At 38.2% G+C, this 20870-nt stretch overlaps 2 protein-coding genes and 1 pseudogene across 2 annotated transcripts in view; 2 read left to right on the forward strand and 1 right to left on the reverse strand.

Moving 5' to 3' along the window:
• The window catches only part of ZPBP (zona pellucida binding protein), a 93825-nt gene extending 93469 nt beyond the window's left edge, over nucleotides 1–356 (reverse strand). The window contains exon 1 of the mRNA XM_061197524.1: nucleotides 230–356. Coding sequence (XP_061053507.1) covers nucleotides 230–356 — 127 coding nt within the window. The remainder of the gene's footprint in view (nucleotides 1–229) is intronic.
• A 2049-nt stretch (nucleotides 357–2405) lies between these two features.
• SPMIP7 (sperm microtubule inner protein 7) overlaps nucleotides 2406–20870 on the forward strand; it is a 54526-nt gene continuing 36061 nt past the window's right edge. The window contains exons 1-3 of the mRNA XM_061199027.1: nucleotides 2406–2419; nucleotides 3128–3693; nucleotides 11874–11971. Coding sequence (XP_061055010.1) covers nucleotides 2406–2419; nucleotides 3128–3693; nucleotides 11874–11971 — 678 coding nt within the window. The remainder of the gene's footprint in view (nucleotides 2420–3127; nucleotides 3694–11873; nucleotides 11972–20870) is intronic.
• LOC133096705 (aspartyl/asparaginyl beta-hydroxylase-like) lies at nucleotides 15167–15883 on the forward strand (annotated as a pseudogene).

Raw genomic sequence — 20870 nt, forward strand, 5'->3', positions numbered from 1 at the left:
GGCAAAGGACCCGGGGGCTGATAAGGGGCTTGTTAACAGCCAATTTAATCTCAAGCCTTGAGCTGTGGGTGTTTGAATGACCTCGCCCCCCTACACGACATCAATGTGCCCAGTCCTCCTATTAAATTCAAGAGCGGGACCAGTGATACAGGCTTTCCCATCAGCGGACGCACGTGACACGCAAAAACCTCCGGGAGCCGCGGTCCGGAGCCGCCCTCCGCCGCCTCACCTGACGCGATTGTCCGCAGCACCAGCGCGGAGAACACCAGGACCACCGCGGCCCGGGAGAGCGGGGAGCCCGCGGCCCGGGACCGCCGCCAGCCCCGCCGCGCCCGGCCGGGGGCCGAGGCCTCCATCCACCCGCCGCCGTCGCCGCCGGCCGACACTCAGCACAGAAGGTCGTTAGGCGGCTCGCGCCCACCCGCCCGCCAGCGGACCGGAAGGGGGGCCGGAAAAAGGGCCACCACTTCCGGCAGGGCGGGGGCGGGGCTGGTCGTGGAGGCCTAGGGGGCGCGAAGTCGCCCGCCTTGAGGACCGCGCCGTCGCTCAGGCAACCCGGAAAGCATAGGCGACCTGTGGAAGGTTGTGGAGCCGCAGAAGAGTCGCGGGCCGAGGGACGGGCTGGCCGAGTGTGAGCGTTGAGGCCGACTCTGGACCACAGGGCGAGGGTCACGGGAGTGAGGGCTGGTCCAGCCCGAGAGGGCTGCCTGCCTCTCCCGACGTCGGCTGCTGACTACCTACGGATTTATGGGACGCAACTGGGCGATGGATGCAAGGCCCAGCCACCGGGAATGGAAGTGGGCCCTGAGCCCCAGGAAGAGGCTGGGCGGGAAGAACGAGGCAACAGCCTTAGATGGAATGGACCGCATGCAGCGCTCAGCCCGAAAGATGGTCTTTTATCACCTGAGTTCGGGAAGATGCATAAAACCACCCGTCCGCCTACGTGGGCGTTTATAGCCAGAACGTGTTAGAATCCTCTGCGTTTCTGCGGCGGGAAGGATTCACTTCATGTGAAAGGAGCTACGATACAAGTAAATCTTACCCAGCTGGTACAAGTACATAGGAGAATGAAGTTTAAGCAACTGAAGACAGAATGCCCAATAACCCTGTGTAATCGGAAGAAATGAGTGATCCAGGGTGGTCTGAAAGCCATCGCTGGGTGTCCTTCGTTCCAGACGAGGGTTTTCGAACTGACAGCCTGAGCACCCACCTGAGTCCACCTCCCCGCTTGTTCGGTGGCGTATCTCGAACATCGATGCCTTCAGATGTATCTTGTTTGTGCCACAGAGAGCATCGCCCCTTGCTGTCTTTCAGCTGGCCTGCTTTACAAACTATGTCTTCACAGCTAGAATCGTGTCTGTTTTGCCACCATTTTAACCTCAACTCCTGAGATAGTTCCTGGTATAAAGTAAGCATTCAAATAACCATACTTTTTTTTTAAAAAAAGAAAAGAACGGAAAACATCTAGCAGAAAGGAAGGAGAGTTCATTTGGACCAGGACCAGGATGAAGACATTTATTAAGGATTACGTAAATATCCAAAGTCCTTGGTTCTTATTAACAAAGGAAATTGAAATTTCTGCTTATTTCTTGAGTTTTCTGGCTATCTTTATGCACGTGCTAATTGGTAAAATGTATCCAGTACAGTTTATTCTACTGAGTAGATTTACTTCTTTAGAAATCCTTTCTAATCTGTATAAAGTCCTGAATTGAGTTCAGCCTGTTCAGGCATGTCTTAGTAAAGAGACCTGCATGATTGAGATCCAGCCAGCATTTTGGTCAAGGTCTTGCACTTCCTTTGAGCACACCTAGTAAACAAATTTTACTGAATAGTGCCCAATAAATCACTATATTTGTCTGGGTACATATTCTGCTAAAATTCCTTTTAATTTTTATAAACAAGTCAACCTGCACAACATGATTTTTACCAAATGAACTTTGGACTGTGGACTTATAGAGAATAAAGGGCAGAGAGGACTGTTCAGACCATGCTAAATCTTGAAATCTCTGTTTTCTGTAATTCAGCAGTCCCTCCTGCCTTGGTCTGCTGTGTAAATTCCTAATATTCAACCTGAGAATAAGAAGTAATATTGGAGATCTTAGTTAATGTATGGTGTGATTCTAAAGATGGAAAGCTGATTGCTGAAAATCAAAAAGAAAGTGGGTCTGTCATTCGTATTTGCACTTTTTACTCCAGTAGGGATGGTGTTAGCTTTTGTGCCCGAATTCTACTGTCTGGAATTCCTTTGATAGCAGTTTTCATGCAAGACCAAGTTACCTAGTTGAAATGAGCTTTTAAATGAACAGTATATTGATGACGTCTGTTTTTGTATTGAGCTAATAGCTGCTACTTACTGTAGTTTCCTGAAATGAGTTTAAGAACTTCATTGCTCTTACTCTGCCATCATGGTAGCAAAAAGGTAAGTAAGGATAATGTAGGACACGTAAAAGATGAACCTGTACTTTGACTATAAATTGCAAGTTACTTTCCTTAAAAATTAGATACATTGATTTAACTGTAATGTAATATATGTTCATTTTTTGCACTGCATTTAAATTTACAATTTATATAGGCAGCGTGTTTTGTACTTTTTTATATCTATCAGGTAAATACTTAAAGTATATCAGAGATATGCTTTAAGAAATATATTGCCTCTTCATTAACTGCTTTATTTATACCCTTTACTGAATCTCGTTTACCCAGAAAGTATCAACTTATGGAAAAATTAAAAAATAACAAATGAGCACAGTTTTCCTGAGCATTGCTGAGGAAACTGTCATGGAGATTTTACTAACAAGTCTGTTTTTGTTTTTCCTAAGAATTAAATTATGATGTATATAATAAATGGTCCAATGTGTTAGAGTTCTAGCTGTTGCCAAGCAACATGGGCTCTGTTTTGTTTTGTTCTTTTCTGTTCTGGTCCCTTACTTCCTTTGATGGAGAAAAAATATTTATCTTAAAAATTTAAAAAAAGAAAAAACTCTACTCTATTGACATTGAGAAAGCCAAATCAATAACTGTGTTAGGTTAACCAATCCTCAGTGGTTAGAAATATAAGAGTTTTATAGTTAAAGAGAAAGGAGACTTCAGAAGCAATTAATATACAGTCATCCACAATTTTAAAGAGAAAGGCCATAGATATGGATTCACAGCACACACCTGGAAAGATAAGTATCTCTGAAGGATCCTTCCTTTCAAGAACAAAGACTGTTGAGAATATAGATTACCCACACTATCGTGCTCTCTTACGAAAACTGAACATGCCTTTTGTGAAAGGAGTTGAGGACAGACATGACTGTGGCAGAATTGAAAAGAAATGCAACCCTACTTTTCTTAAATTTCACCCTTATCCCCCTTCAGTCCTGCCAGACTATCATTTACACTATCCTTATCCCCCACCGTATGGGCCAGATTATCCATTATTTCCACTTCGGGATGATATCCCCTTAGGTGACACCTGTTCAGGGTTTGTGAGTCCTGGTGGTGATGCTGACTTGAAGCCTGGCATTGGCAGAACCATACCAAGCTTGGTAGATTTCAGTGATGTGAAACCTCAACATCGAGTTCCCAGGCCAGACGCAGGATTTCAGACGACATTAAAAAGGAAAAAAATGTTATTAGAAGAACTAAAACAGGGCAGGAGATGGAATTCCAGGGCAGTACCAGACATTTCCATCAGAGCAAGACTTGGAGGTAAATGAAGTGACATGAGCTTTGTAATTTTTAAACACTCAAATGAGAGAGAAGAGCATGGATCTAAGATTCAGTATTTAGCAGTTCATTTGACATAAAATTGTAAAAGACCAAATAAGGAATTCTTATTTTTAAATTATGGATTGTAAGGAAAAAGTAGTAAGAATGATAAGCCTTTTATAAACCTGTTTGTAAAAGGATAGTTGGTTTTCAAAAAATACATTCGTCAGTATGTGGCCAACACAAAGTATATATCAGATAATTTATTCTAAACACACAGATAACCTAATTTTGCCACAAAGGAATTTATATTTAACTTTGATAATTGTGTATCATGCCTCCTTATCTGTCTCTCTCCTTTGAAAAAATTAATTCACTGATGATTATCAAAGAGTTAGGTTACAGGAGCTGAAATGCAATGGGAAAGTAGTTGAAAGTAAATTTGGGGGTCTTGTAAGAACAGGAGCTGAAGAGAGGCAACCCCTGCATAAATAACTCCACCACATTCCTGGAGGCAGAATTTGATGAACACTGCTGCACCTTTTGGTTTCTCTGTAAGAACTCCCAGAGGGTGTCACAAGCCCAGCCCAGAAGTGGTGAGAAACTTCCAGAAGAAAGCCACGGACAGTGTTCCCATATGGAATGTGCCTGGTAGGCAGGGAGTGAAAAGAGATTAACATGTTTGAGCATGTGGGAAAGGCAAAGACCAAGTGCTGTAGCAAGAGATGCTGAGCTTGCTCTAGCCTTAAGAGGCTGTGCCCTCTTCACCACTCCTCTGCAGTGCCCGGCCACAGACCAGAGGCCTAGGGAGGCTGTGTGGAGGAAGAGTGACATCATTGTTTCTTGGAGCAGTGGGAGAGCTCACGGTTCCTGCCGCTCCTCCATGAAGAGAGGCCGTAGGCACTCGGGACCAGGAAGGGAGTAAGAATCAGGGCAAAGGTAGTAGAAATGCAAAGCCCCACAAAATAATGGTCCCAAGCCACACGCTCCAGATACCCGCTGTTGAACGAGAAAAGAGCAGTTTGATGAGAGAGAAGCATGGGATAAGAACTATGCTTTTAATGTGCACTCCAGTTGTGGCCTCAGCGGGTAGGCTTAGGGAAATTCCTTAGTTTGGAATGTTCATGTAAATATATAAATGAGGTTCAATAACCTATTTTAAGAAATAATTAATTTATAATCCATTTGAAATACCATCTGTGGAAATAAGATATTGCTGAGAAGCAAATGCAATTCACATTGAAGGAACCATTAATGAGTTCAGGCCAGTCTTACAGCTATAGTACAGTTTTCACTGATTCTGAACTAGTGACCAATTTTCTGATCTGTCAAGAAAGGAGCTTGAGCTCAATCTTTTGTTAACATTTCAATGTACACTGATAGTCATTATCAAGAACTCTTCTTTAAAGGAATCGAAATCATTTTTCATTGTAGTCCTATTTTAGACAAGTATGACACTTTGCTTGTAAGCAGAAAATCCCAACCTAGTGTAATTTTTAAGAACAATATTGATTTGTTTTTGTAAGTTTTCCTAAGAGTGAACTGTCAAAGCATTCCAACAAATTAGAGGTGAAGAAGCTAACTTATGACTGAAATAAGGATAACAGACATTGCACCAACAGTTCAGAACCAAAAAATAGAGCTCATCTAGGCTCTATTTCACTGCCTAGATCAGTACAGCAGAATGCAGAAGATAGGCTCTAGAGTGAGACTGTCTGTACTCTATTCCTGGCAGGAAATTTACTTGCACCATGACCCAGTACTCTTGCTAATCTCTATGCCTGTGTATCCTTATTTGTAAAATTCAGATACTATTTATACTTTATAATAGCGAGGGCTATTAATGTTATTCATGTAAAAATATCGGACAAAGGAATGAACCAATAACATTTGTTAGATGTTGTAAAGTTAAACAAAGTCATGTTATAAAGTTAAAGTCCAGAATTTTCAGTTCCTTCATACATAAATTCTCTTATAAAATTGTAGGAATTGAATGAATTAAGATGGGTAAAATACTTAGCAAATTCGTGGAACCTGGTAAAGCATTTAATTAGTAGTAGCTGTTATGAGCTATTAACAGTTTCAAAGAACAATACTTGCAGTTCAGGGATTGATTTCAATATAATTTGGCCTATGCTTTCAGTGATTCTGGAAATAATCATTAATTATAAATAATAAATACTTCCAGTTTTTAGCAAACCTAAATACACATAATTTCTCATACATTCTGATAAAGAAGGGTATCTTCTCAGAGTTAATTATATCACACACCATTATGCTTTTCAGTGGACTTTCATAAATATCAAAACAAGATCCTGAAAGATTATATCACTGATTTTTTTTGTCTTGTTTCAACCTTATCTAGACATTTAACTGTGGTCAGTTGTTTTTTGTTCCTAGTTCCATCCTGTCATGGGAGCCACACCGTCATGGCCTCATCTGAACCTAATTACCCAAAGGCCCCACCTCCAAATACCATCATATTGGGGTAGGGGCTACAACATATGAATTTTGTTCCCTCAGTAACAACCATCTTAACCATTTTTAAGTGTATAGTTCATTGGTATTAAGCACATTATTGTGCAGCCATCACCACTGTCCATCTCCATAACTCCTTTCATCTTACCAAACTGAAATTCTATATCCATCAAATACTAACTACCTTTCCCTCCCTCCTCTCAACCCCTAGCAATCATTTTACTTTCTTTCTCTATGAATTTGACTACTTTAGCTACCTCATATGAGCAAAATCATACAGTATTTGTCTTTCTGTGACTGGCTCGTTTCACTTAGCATAGTGTCCTCATGGACAACAGCGTTCTTGCTGTAGCATATGTCAGAATTCTTTCCTTTTTAAGGCTGAATAATTTTCCATTTTATGTATATACCACATTTTGTTTATCCTTTCATCCATCAATGGACACTTCGGTTGCTTCGCCTTTTGACTATTGTGAATAATGCTGCTATGAACGTGAGTGTACAGATATCTCTTCAAGATCCCACTTTCTGTTCTTTGGGGTATATACCGAAAGGTGGAATTGCTCAATGGTAATTCTGTGTTTAATGTTTTAAGGAACCAGCTATTGTTTTCCATAGTGGCTACTCCATTTTACATTGCCACACAATGTACTAATGCACAATTACAATTCCTTACATTCAAGGAATAAACCCCACTTGGTCATGGTGTATAATCCTTTCAAATGTGTGTTAAATTCTGTTTTCTAGTATTTGAGGATTTTCGCATCAGTATTCATCAGGATATTGGTCCATTTCTTCTTGTAGTGTCTTTGTCTGGCTTTGGTATCAGTTGGCCTTATGGAATGAATTTGGAAGTGTTCTCTTCAATTTTTTTGGAAGAGCTTGAAGCGGATTAGTCTTAATTCTTTTTTAAATATTTTGTAGAATTTACCAGTGAAGCCATCTGATCTGGAGCTTTTCTTCGTTGGGAGTTTTGATTACTGATTCAATCTCCTTATTAGTTATAGGTCTGTTCATATTTTCTGTTTCTTCATGATTCAGTCTTGGTAGGTTATGTGTTTTTAGGAATTTGTCCATTTCATGTAGGTTATATAATCATTTGGTGTACAACTTTTCATAGTACTTTCTTATAATCCTTTTTATTTCTGTAAAATTGTTGGTTCAAAACCTCAGGAGTTCCCCAGGTGAAATCCAAAACTGGCCCCTGTATTCACAGGGCAAGGAGAAAGAGGCAGACTCTCCAGACGGGTAGGTGGCAGGTTTAATTACCGAGGAAACTTACTTATGCTTGTCTTAGGTGCCTCAAGATGAGTAGATCTCCGCACCCACCCTCCAGAATCTTCAAGTTTATGTAGAGGACTTAACAGGGCTCAGTCACGTATACTGTCCAGATGGTCTCAACGAAACATTACTCTCTCAAGGCTGTGTTCTTGAAACAGCTCCTATGGTGGGAACAGTGGGCAGAACAAACATTCATTTCAAGGACAGAGGAGGGGGTGAGGAGCCTCTGATTGCCTGAGTTCAGCTCATGGGTCAGTGGGTGGTCACGTCCTCTCAATGACCTCCTCCAGCAAAAGTCAGTTGTAATGTCCCTTCTTTCATTTGTGATTTTAGTTATTTGAGCCTTCTTTCTTTTTCTCTGAGTCAATCTAGCTAAATGTTTGTCAATTTTGTTGATCTTTTCAAGAACCAACTCTTGCTTTCATTGATTTTCCCTATTGTTTTTCTATTCTCTATTTTGTGTATTTCTGACCTAATCTTTATTATTTTCTTTTTTCTGCTAGCTTTGGGTTTAGTTTGTTCTTCTTCTAGTTTTTTAAGGTGTAAATTTAGGTGGTTGATTTGAGATATTTCTTCTTTAATACAAGCATTTATACCTATGAGTTTTCCTCTTAGCACTACTTTTGCTGAACCCCATGACTTATGTTTTTGTTTTCATTTGTCTCAAGATAATTTCTAATTTCCCATGTTATTTCTTCTTTAACCCAATGGTTATTTAGGGGTGTGGTGTTTAATTTTCATATATCAGTTTTTAATTTCATTCCATTCTGTTGATATCTAGTTTCATTCCATTGTGTTCAGAAAGTATTAATATATTTTACATGCATTCAGTCCTTTTAAATTTACCAAGACTTGCTTTGTCACCTACAATATAGTCTAGAGAATGTTCCATGTGCACCTGAGAAAAATGTGTATTCCGCTTGGGTATTCTGTTGGTTTGAGTGTTCTGTAAATATCTGTTAGGTCAAATTGTTGTTTAAGCCCTCTATTTCCTTGCTGATCTGTGTCTGGTTGTTCTATTCATTATTGAAAGTAGGGAACTAAAGTCTTCAACTGTTATTGTAGGGCTATTTCTCTCTTCAATTCTGTCAATATTTGCATCATATATTTTGAAGGTTGGATGTTTGGTTCATATAAATAAAATAGAGAATAGAAAAACAGCAGAAAAAATAACCTAAACCTAAAGTTGGTTCTTTGAAAATATCAACATAATTAACCTACCTTTTGCTATATTGAGAAAGAAAACTCAGGGAAGACCACTCACAAAGCGTATTTTAGATGTTCAAAAAAAAAAAAAAAAACCTGTCTGTAACCATTAGAGGAGAGATAACACATGAATAAAAAAAATACATAGAATAGTCCTTGAATCTTTCTTCTAAGGTTTTGGCTTCCTTAAAAGCACCTTGTTCTGGAAATGTTTTATAATAAAAATAATAAGGCCTATGGGAAAATAGTGTTCATGGTAGACTCCTCCAAACTCATGCAGTTTCATGGGTTACACACAAAACCCATTCACTGTAAAAATACGATCACAGTTTTAAACATGTTAAATCTCTAATAAATGAGGGAATACTTGTGTCAAGGAAATAATACAGTGCTTTCCTTGACAAAAGACTTGATGTTTGTTTGGTGGCATGAAAGCAATGAAGTGAGACTGTGGGTTATGAAGGAGAGGTGGGTAATAGCTGTTCCCAAAAGTGGCTTTTGGCAGCTCACCCCTTCCTGTGTGTGCCTGCCACTTCTCCTACCATAACATGAGGTCTGTTTCCTTCTCACGTTGACTCTGGGCTTGGACATGTGAGTGGCTTTAGCCAATAAGATATTAGCAAGCATGATGCAAGTGGAGGCCTGGGAAGTACTTGTACATTGAAATTGGTCCTTTTGGGATTCTTCCCTGGAGTTTCAGTCACTATTTTGTGAGAGACCCAACCTAGATCCAGAGGGGAAGAAAAATAAGGCATTGGTCATCAGGCCCAGCTGAGCTCCCAGCTAACAGTCAATACCAACTTGCCAGCCATGTGAGTGAGGTCATTTTGGATATTTTCAGCTATTGGAGCTATGCCTTGTGACAGAACAATTCAGAGTCCCAGTAGATGATGAATGCTTGTTTTAAGCTACTAGGTTTGAGGTTATTTTGCAGCAGTAGATACTGAAACAAGGTAGAAGAAAGGATGTCATCATACTTAGATGTAAGCGTAGTGCCTCTGAGGTATATAGTTGTAATTCATTGCCCTGTTTACTTCTACTCTGGCTTAAAGTCCAAATTTTAGTTTTCTTGTTTTTCTACTTTCCTTTTTTTTTTTTTTTTTCTAAGTAGCTGCTAGAATGGCTTCAAATCAGAGGATACCAAAAAGTGCCATATTGCTGCTGATGGCATGAGAATCTACCGGAGGATTTTCTTTGGCCAGCTGAGTCACAGATAGAATTATCCTCCTTCTCAAAACTGAAATGATGGTGGAATTCAGCACTGCCTCTCTCACTCTGCCTTGGCCTCTTGCCTCTGCTTCTGTATTAGTTTTCTCCTGCTGCTATAACAAACTGCCACAAACTTAGCACCTTTAAACAAAGGCCATTTATTACTGACAAGTTTGTGGGTCAAAAACCTGAGCAGGCTTAACTGTGTTCTCTATTTGAGATCCAACTGCCAAAGTCAAGGTGTGCTCTTTGTTCATATCTGGAGGGTCTGGGGAGAAATCTACTTTGGGGCTCATTCCAACTGTGCAGAATACAGTCCCTGACATCTGAGGCGCCCATTTCCTTGCTCTTGGGCAGCAGGGGATGCACTCTGCTCCTGGAGTCTTCTCACATGGCCTGCTCCATCTTCACAGTCAGCAGTGCTGGGTCAAGGCCTTCTCACTTACTACTCTCTCTCACTTACCTTCAGAATCCACAGAGGGTCCCCCGTTCTCCAGCCCTTCATTGCCACTTCTGAGTTTGCAGGTTCTGTCCTGATTGGTCAAATATTGACTGAATCAACATCATCATTATGAAGATGATATTACTACATTACTACTATAGGTACTAATAATGTTACAACTACTAACTGATAATTAATAAATGTTATAAACTGCATGCCAGAAATTTGCCAATTCCTTTAAATACGTTAATGGTAGTTTTTACAACTCTGACAGCAATCATTAAAGGTAAGAAAAATAAGACTCAGGGGGGTCAAATAATTCACGAGGTCACAGTGGCACCTTAGCCAGGAAGCATATACATTATTAAGCCCCAAGTATTGCTGTAGTCTGTTACGGAGCTTCACCAGATTGCTATCCATGGTGACCAGGGTGCTCCTGTGTTATCCCAAATCCCTCTCACAATTCATCTCACCTATGCTTAAATATCTCTGTACTGTCCAGTTAGCTCCCAATTTTAACATTTTAAAGTTCATCTTTTGCTGAGTTAGATTAATTCGTGGGGCAAAGCTAAAAAGTAGAGGACCAAGTTAGAAGACCCCATGGGGTAAGAAAAGGATCTCTATGGTACAACCATTATCTTCACCTACACTAGTCCCCTGTCCAAACCAGAGTAATTTGCCAAAGTTATCAGTCTCTCTGATTAAGACCTACCAAGGCGGATAGGTCCCAGGCTTTCATGTCCTGACATTGGCCTACCTCTTTTGTTCATCTTCCACCATTCCCTGGCTGCCATTTCAAGATGTAGCTATACCCAACCTTCAGTAAGAGTTGTGATGTTGCTCTCACAGGGCAAGCCTACCATTGTACATACTGTTCCCCCGTCTGGAATGACTCTTCTTCCTCCACTCCCCCTTTGTTATCCAAGTCATACTCAATTGTCAAGATGAGGTCAGGTCTTATCTTCAGGAAGATGTTCCTAATTCCCTACAATCTGGCTGGATTAGATGTCCCTCCTCTGCACTCCCACAGCACTCAGAGCTCAACAATTATCACAGTCACCACATTATATTGAAATTATCTACTTACATGTCTGTCTTTTCCATTTGTTCATGAGCACCTCAAAACCGGGAAACCTGTTTTCCATCTTTATATATTCATCTGCTTCCATTTGTGGTGAGGTAAATATCTGTTGAAGGCAGCTTTTATATTTGCTCGTCTCTTATCATTAGGCTGAATTATCTACATAGTAAACTCCTTTGTGTCACCACCATCCCCAACCTGTCTGCGTGCACATGCACAGATTAATAGTGCCCAAGAGATCTCTTCCAATAATAAATAATAAATAACAAATAATTGTACACTAATTAATCTAACACATAAATTCCAGAGCGCTTCTGTTCTCACTGCTGAGAAAAATTGTTAGATAATCCATGGAAAAATCAATACCACGCAGTTTAGCTTTCTAGTAGGAAGTATATCTGGTGGAAGAAGAAATTCCTATTGCATTGTGTACGTTTGTATTTCGTACATATGTACCCAAAGCACATACATTTTTGTTTTCAGGTTGGACAAGCCCACTGAAAGTTACTGCCTTACAACCTCATCATGAAGAATACTCAGTAAATCACCTATATACATTTGATGAGGAAGCAACATGTACCGTAAGATTTTCTTACTGCATAGCGTTATGTAGTATTTGTAATCAATTTATTTCCTTGTCTGTGTATTTGATATTTTATGCCCTGTAAAAAATAGCTACGCATACTGAGTGAAGTAAGTCAGATAGAGAAAGAGAAATATCATATGATATTGCTTATATGCAGAATCTAAAAAAAAAAAAAAAAAAAAAGATACAAATGAACTTATTTACAAAACAGAAGCAGACTCACAGACTTAGAGAACAAACTTATGGTTACCAGAGGGGAAGGGTGGGGAGTGGGAAGAATAGTTAGGAAGTTTGGGATTGACGTGTACACACTGCTATATTTAAAATAGGTAACCAATAAGGACCTACTGTACAGCACAGGGAACTCTGCTCAATATTATGTTACAACCTAAATGGGAAAAGAATTTGATAAAGAATAGATACATGTATATGTATAACTGAATCACTTTGCTGTACATCTGAAGCTAACACAACATTGCTAATCAACGATACTCCAAATATAAAATAAAAAGTTTAAAAAAAAAATAGCTACCATTTATAAAGTACTCCTTATGTGCCAGGCACTGTGTAGAAGTTCACAGTCATTGTATATTATGCATGTCTGTGCATCCCTACAACAGAACAGTACTATGGAAGAGGAATGAGTAATAGATGATGGTAGTGCCCAACACAGGCCCCTCTGCTGGCAAGTGCACCCTCCCCAGTGGCAGTGGGCAATGGCCACTAAATGTCTGCCAGCTGCCAGCTGGACACTGCACCCTCCCACACTGACCACTCAGGCTTTGGCTAATGACTGACTTCCTTGAAGAAACAGAATAAAGCTAGACTTCAGCTGAAACCACATTCCCACTAGTGTCTTTTCCTTGTCGTATCCTACACTTCACCTAGAGCACTCCCACCATGTATTAATTGAACAAAAATTGTGCTTGAGTCCCTGCTTCTGGACAAGACAGTGTTGTTATCCCCATATTATTTGAGAAATCCGAAGTCCTGTGATGTTAAGCAACTGACTTTTGACCACAAACTTTAAACCTAGATATATGTCTGAACCTAGATATATATCTGAACCTAGATATATGTCTAAACCTAGATATATGTCTGAATATGTCTAATCTATGTGGATTAATAGATTCTAAACCCGTGACATTTAAATTACTTGAAGACTCCCCAAGGAATACATAGATATGACAAGGGATTAAAAAAAAAAAAACAGCTCTACTGAGGTATGTTTTACACACCATAAAGTTTGCCCATTTGAAGTGTTCAATTCAGTGGGGGGTTTTCTTCTTTTTTTTAGGATATTCACTGAATTGTACAACCATTGCCACAATCTAATTTTAGAACTCTTTCATCACTCCAAAAAGAAACCCATGCCTATTAGCAGTAAAGATACGGATGCTTTCAAGGAGTCAATTTCCATTTCTGTTACTCTTGTATGTACTCCTTCATAAAGTTGATCTGCCTGATAATTTATCTGTAGTTAGAGATTCAGACTGATTTCTTCTTTTCCCTCTTTCCCCACCTCTCCCTTTGCCTTTTCTAATTTTACCACAAAGAGGAATGGAGCATACCTCCCACAAATCATGTCCTAGGATATATGGCCATGGAATAAAAAGGTCATTCAAAATAAATGTCACCAGTGCCTCCTTGACTCAAGATGCCATCCACCCATGCCAGGGCTTCATGTCTTTCCTTGTCTATGCATTTTTCTCTATAAGAAAATTATAGCATTAGAAATGAGGGAGATTTGACCTGTTTTGAGCTATTCTAAATTCAGATAAAAGGCAGAATGTGGTTACAAGGGTAAAGAAAATTTGTATCTGTTAGTCTCACTTATTCCACCTCCAGACTCTTCAGGGTCTATTGCTCCTTCTGGTAAGTCCTGTGAAAGCAAATGAAAGGGAACATTATAAGGAATTGAAGGCATTAATGCCTTTTTTTTCCATCTAAGGCTACAAATTTATATCAAGGCTACATGCTTTACTTAGATATCTATTGTAGAATTAGAATTCTGAAGTTTGTGCTTGTCCTGCAAAAGCTTATAGAGCATACTTATTTAAATTTAAAATAAGCTTAGACTTTTATGACAAAATCTTGATATTTTACCACCAGTAGTGGGAACTAAGTAACATGGGACAGTCCTTCCAATGGAAAAACAACTGGATTAACATTTTTTTTAATATCAAAAAGCTAATAAGGTGGAGAGAAATTACTGGGCCAATGAGAGGGTAGAAACTCTAAAATTTAAGCCATCACTTAGGGTCACTTCGGCCTTACAGGAATTTGCTGTTCTGGAAAGGGAAACTAAACTTTAACTGAACATTTCCTAGCTTCGTGGGTATAAAACATCAAAAATTAGAATTGATCTTTGAAAACCACCCACTACACCTGAAGGCTTTCACCTTAGAAGTAAGGGTAGATCAATAGTAAAAAGCCTTGAACAGACCACAGCTGCTTCACAATAAAAGAGAAAACCAAGTCTTGAACTGGTATTAAGGTGATCCTATTGCTATCATTCCCAGAATCCAGACACATACAAATAAAACTTCTTTGGAGGATGATAGTATATTAATTACTAAGCCTCTAATTATTTCTGTCAATAACTTTTAAAATATAATGTTTAACACACAATCAACAGTAACCAAACACATAAAGAGAAAGGACACTGTGAATGAGAATCAGCGGAAATGAGAGAAAACAAAGAGAGACAAAAATTGATTCTAGACGTTGGAAATATGCATAAAATGTTCAAAAAGAAAAAAAAGATAAGCTCGAAATTTTTGTAAATAAGTTAGAAATTATAAAATGCAAAATTAGAAAAATGGGAAAAATGTAGTACCAGAACTGAAAAATACAATAAGCAAAGAATAAGGTAGATGGGTGCTGTAGCATATCGGACAATTAAAGAGAGAATTGGAGAACTGTAGATAAAAGAGAGGAAAATACTCTTGATGATGCACAAATTTACAAAAAGATAGAAAATACCAAAGGGAGAGTAAAAATCATAGAGGATACAGTGAAAAAGAAAAACATATGTTTATTTGGAATCCTAGATGTGTAAGAGAATAGGATAGAAGCAACATGTGAAGACACAATTATCATATCCACTGCTGTTTATTTATGGAGTTCCCTGTGGCATCCCCTCACATATTCTGCTGTACATTAAGGATTAATTATTAGTAAGCCAATCATGACAGCAGCAGTAGCAGCTGTTGTTGTCAGCCCCAGCACCAACAAAAATGGCAGCAAGAGTCTCAAAAGACAGACAAAGCACAGAAGACACAAAAATGGAAAGAAGGAAATTTTTGAAAGTTATTTCTTCACATTGTTTATGGTAATTGCATTGTTTAGAATCTGGGCATCAGTTGTTATCTTTTGTTAGGTCTTGTTGAACATGAAGAAATTCTAGGAAATTGAAACATGATATTGTTGGTGATGGTGGATCTTAATGTGAATGATGCTAAAGTATCAGGACATAAAGAGAGATCTCCTTCAATGTTATTAGTCTTGTCAGAAGAATCTAGGAAATATCTAGATTTATTAGTAGAGGTTCCCATTGAATCAGATTCCAAGAGCACTAGAGATGAAGTCAAAGATCAAATTTAATCACTTCTTTATGAAATAGTACACACAAAACATTCAGAGAACAGAGACAGAAGATGCACCAGCAGAAGAATAGCTACTAGAAAATGAATATTTATTAGGAAATGATGTAGATGATAAATTTGAGGACCTGGAAACTGAAACATTTCATGAAGAAATTGAAGCTACATAACATAGAACTGGCAGCTTACAAGACTAATCAGGAAGTGGAAGAGATTGTGTATTTGAGAAAAATCCAGATTCCAATGAAAGACTGTGCCATGATACCAATGACATGATAAACCAAGATGATGATGAACAATGATATGAACCACCAGAAATGGGGAGACATAAATTCAGACCCTGCTAGGAAAGATTTAGTTACCTTCTTGATGAAGAACAATAGGAAATGACAGATTTCAGAATCTTTGCCCCTAAAACTAGAGGAGGACCAATCTTATCCACACATCACTCACCAACTTTATCAATACATTACCCACAGGAAACAGGTAATTGTGAAAGATCTTGTAAATTGCTGAAAAGCTCACAATCTAAAATATTTTAAATGAATTGTAGTCAATTGTAATTTAGAATACTTTTTAGAAATCAAAAATTGATGTGATTTTGCATTTCTACACGCCTCATTTTTGACAGTAGATCCATTAGTTTTATTTGCTTGTTTGCTCCATCTCTCACACAGCTCTTATTCTTACCCATGTTTATGTGTAATCTTCAGAAAAGATGTAGAAATTATATTGATGTAGCAGCAATTGATTTGTCAAAGATTTCATATTTGTTAGTAGTACATAACACTAACAATGTTAGGTTTATTTGGGTGAACTCTATGCTAAACATGGATTTTTATCTGCAAAGGCACTGAAATATTTGCTAATGACTCAAGCTGATAGGAATCATCATAAACTGTGTGCCAATTAACAGGACAACAGGATACTGGGGAATATAGTACATAGAGATATACTGGAACTAGATATAGTAGAATAAAACAGCACAATTAACAACTCAACCTAATAGACATACATAAATAAATCTTTATGCAAGGACCATTTACAAAAATTACCACATACACTTAAAAATATTTTAAGTCATACAAAGTATATTCTTTGCCCACAAGACTATTATGACAGGTCAAAACACCCTAGAAAATCATGCATTTGGAAATATAAAAATGTATTTATGAGTGAGTGATGGGCCAAAGAAGAAATCATAAAGGAAACTAGAAAATATCTTGAACTGAATAATAAAATGTTGTACAACACAAGGAATATAGCCAAAATCTTACAATAACTATAAATGGAGTATAACCTTTAAAAATTGTGAATCACTGTATTGTACACCTGTAGATTATATAATGTTGTACATCAACTGTACTTCAATTTAAAAAATAAAATCGATCATGGGAGGAGTGCGCCTCCAGGGAAGGAAAGGCCAGAAGTGATTCCGCCATGGTTGGGACCAGCCTGGAGCCAGTGAAGGCCCCTGACTGAAGACCCAGGAGGCCAGCTTTGAAGAAAACCTGGAGAGAGGGCAAGTTACAAATCATCCCCAGACTACAGGAGATACAGACATGGCAGAAGGGACTTGGATCAGGTCAGAAGCCAGTTTCCCTGTGGTACTGAAGTGGATCCTGAAGAATTTACCCTTGCAAGTGAAAAAGATGATGTTACATACAAAACTGGAAGTGCACGAGTAAGAAGAGATTGAATAATAACTCATACATGCCTTTTTGGGCATTTAAGCCCTGAGAAAACCCTCTGTGACCCAGAGACTCACAAAGCGAGAGGAGTTGTCATTCCTCACGGTCTTGGCATTGCCAAAGGCCTCCAGCAGGGAATTGGCATTGACGATTAGATCTTCCAGAGTCCCCTGCAAAGCCAAGAGCAGTCCTCACATCTGGGCTTCCTGAGCGCCCTGACAGTCTTGATTCTGACACACCAATCAGACCCACCTGCACTTTGCCAGTTTCATCCTTCTTCTCTCCAGTAACTGCAATTGTTGCAAAGTACTGGATGACACGCTTCTCTGTGTTCACAGCCTTTCCTGCCCCAGATTCTCCACTGTCAAACAGAAACCAGAGAATAGATCAGAACTACAGCTTACATTGTCAATATCTAAGACAATCACCACAAACCAGAGAAGAAGAAAAAAATCACTTACATGGTCAGGATGGACTGGTTCTCGTGATCTGTGAAAAAGAAATCAAGACCATCAGTTTTTAAAAATAGTACACATCCAATATGAAGATTATCGACTCTGTTCAGATTAAACATAGTTTATTCTTTTTAACATTTTGAAGATGTTGCCTGTGATCTTGGTTTTGTGTGTAGCTCCCAGATAGTACTTGCCTCTTGCAGTAAAGTTTGTGAAAATGAGAGGCAAAGAATCAACTGTTTCTTCTTAAAATATTATTAATTTTAAAACTTATGGGAAATTTCAAACATATACAAAGGTAGAGGCAATAATGTAAAGACCTCCTATGTACCCTTCAGCAGTTATTATTTGGCCAATTTTATATAATCTATACTCCCATCCTAAACTCACTCAGTTATTTTAAAGAAAATTCCAGGCATCATATAATTTCATCTGTAACTACTTCAGTAAGAATCATACAATTCTGAAGTTTCATTTAACAGATGAAGAAACAAACCCAGAGAGAAATAAGTGATTTTCTAATAGTTACATAGCTTGTCAAGATATTTAGGTCAATAGTTTATATATTTTTCTGCTACCTGGCCTCCTCCCGGTTCTTCATATTAATTTGACTACTGGTAATTCTAAAAAAGAAAGGGATCTGGAATTGTAAATGTTGGTGTTCATTTACTTTTAGTTTCCTTGTATACACACTTCTAAGGGATAAAAACAAAAATTATCACTAAAAATAATAAAATAAAATAGAATTATTGTAGCAACATGTGTGGGAATGCAACTATAACAGTGCCTGGAGGAAAATATATCATCTTAAATGAATATAACAGAAGAAAACCTGAAAATTTAAGAACTAAGCAAGCATCCATCTCAAAATGAGAAAAAAAAATAGTCAGTTTTTTAAGTTGAATGGAGGATATAATAAAGTTAAAATGAGAAATAAGAAAAGAGAAAACAAACATATATTTTAAAAGAACACCAATGCCACAAGTCGGTTCATTGAAAAACAATTGATAAATATCTGCCAATGTCAATCAAGAAGAACAAAAAAATATAACTTTGGGGAAGCCAAATATAATGGAGACCTCATAAAACTGTGCATCCCCACATAGCCTCAAAAACAGTGCAGAAGAATACAAATGACAGTATACAAAAACCTTACCATCACCATAACTAGAAGACAGAGAAATTCTAAATTTCAAATTACTGCAAGTTCAGAAGAAAAGAAAACAGAAAATCCTAACAAGTCATGTCTCAACATCTCAACAGAAACCCTTTTTTGTAAATGAGGACAGCTTTGGAAAAATTACATGGTAGACAGAAGCCAGCTTAAAATTGGTCAAAACCATGGATAAATAGACAAAGTCTAAGACTAAAAATATAGATAATGTCTAAGTCTAAAGTCTAAGTCTACAGAGAAGGAGTTAAAAGAACATGTGATCTGAGATGGCAGTTTCTGAAAGGAATCAATTGTGTAGGAGAAGAAGGTTAAAAAAAAAAAAGAAGGAAAAGAAGAAAATTTAAGATCCTGAAAGGCAAAAAGAATTATTTAATTGGAGATTATACAACCCCTCTGGTAACAGTCAACTAAGATAAGGAAAAAACTTTATTAAAGAAACTGTACTTTGCTACACTGACAGAAGAGGGTACCATTGAACTACAAATATTAAACCACACAAAATTCACAGAATGAATTAAAGAAAACTGTAATAAAACAGAAAACAAGAATCAAAATACTTTAGTGAAGAAAATTCCTCCCCAAATCAACTATAAAAAAAAATTGTAATATAACACTCTGAAGTTTATTATATATTTTCAAGCAAGCATTTGAGAATATGAAAATTGCCTGCATAAAGAAATTCAAAGATTTACAAATAAAATTTTAGGTGAAATAAATGAAGGAAAATTCATTTAGAAATTAAGACCTAATTTCTAATTACATGAAGCCCAAGGAAACTAAAATTAAATAAGATTTAATTAAAATAAAAATTTAATGGGGGACATTGAAGAAAGGCAGGAAACCATCCAAGAGAAGAAGAATGAAGAATTAGTTTAAAATATCTGAGTGAAAATTGTTGAAAAGGAACATAAGCAAAGAAGAAAGAATATATGTATAATTGGAATCCCTGAAGAAAAACTAAATGATAGAATGGAAATAATATGTTAAACCAGGGTTTCTCAACTTTGCGCAATGACATTTTGGGCTGGATAATTCTTTGTTGTGGGGGAGATTTTGTGCAGTGTAGGATGATTAGCAGCATTCCTGGCTTCTCCCCACTAAACGCCAGTAGCACCTTTCTTGATGAATGAAAATCCCTTCTCAAAAAGCTAGAAAATGGACAGCAAAGGAAACCAACAATAGTACAAGGCGAGAAAAAAGATAACAGAAGAAATTAATGAAGTACAGGAGATGGAGTAACATGCACTCAACTATCCTGCCTTAATAATGTAGAAAACTGAACAAATTATGAGAAATAATGGCTTCCAGACACTAGACAAGAGGCAGTGAAGTACTGAGCTCTCTGAGGAAGGAATAAGAACAGTGTAAACTCCACAATCGTACTGGCTTACTACCCGGAGACAGTTTCTAAACCACAGTCCAGGGAAGGGAAATCCATACAAAGCTTCACACTTTCATGCAGTTGAGGAAGCAGAGATTGGTGTTCTGGGGGTGAGGGGCAAGTCAAGCAGAATTTGCAAAGTAGGATACCAGGGAGGAGGGAGCTACAGAGAGGGGGCTCTGGAGATCTGGGAGAGAGAATGAGCAGATCTTGGAGCACTGATCTGTGCCTCCTTAAGGGGAAGCTACCAAAGCTGAGGAAACAGCTATCGTAAAGAACCGGCATGATCATTTTCTGAAGCTCAAACAGGCAGAGGCTGTCCATGTCCCCACAAAGTAGAAGGAAGGAACTTTTTAGTTCATGGGCTGTCAGGTGGATGCTTCAGAAGGATGTCACCTCTGTAGTCGGGCTTAGTTAGCCCTACTCTAAAGCTTCCTCTGGACTTTAATGAACAAAGCTTAAAAGCAACCCTCAAAAGCACCCAACTGATTTCAAGTACTGAACTTTGTGCTGGAACAGAATCTAACACTATTTAAGTATTAAAATAAGTTCTAGCAACCAATAAACTAACATCCAAAATAAGCAAAA

This window comes from Eubalaena glacialis, chromosome 8, assembly GCF_028564815.1.
Source record: "Eubalaena glacialis isolate mEubGla1 chromosome 8, mEubGla1.1.hap2.+ XY, whole genome shotgun sequence".
Taxonomy (NCBI): domain Eukaryota; kingdom Metazoa; phylum Chordata; class Mammalia; order Artiodactyla; family Balaenidae; genus Eubalaena; species Eubalaena glacialis.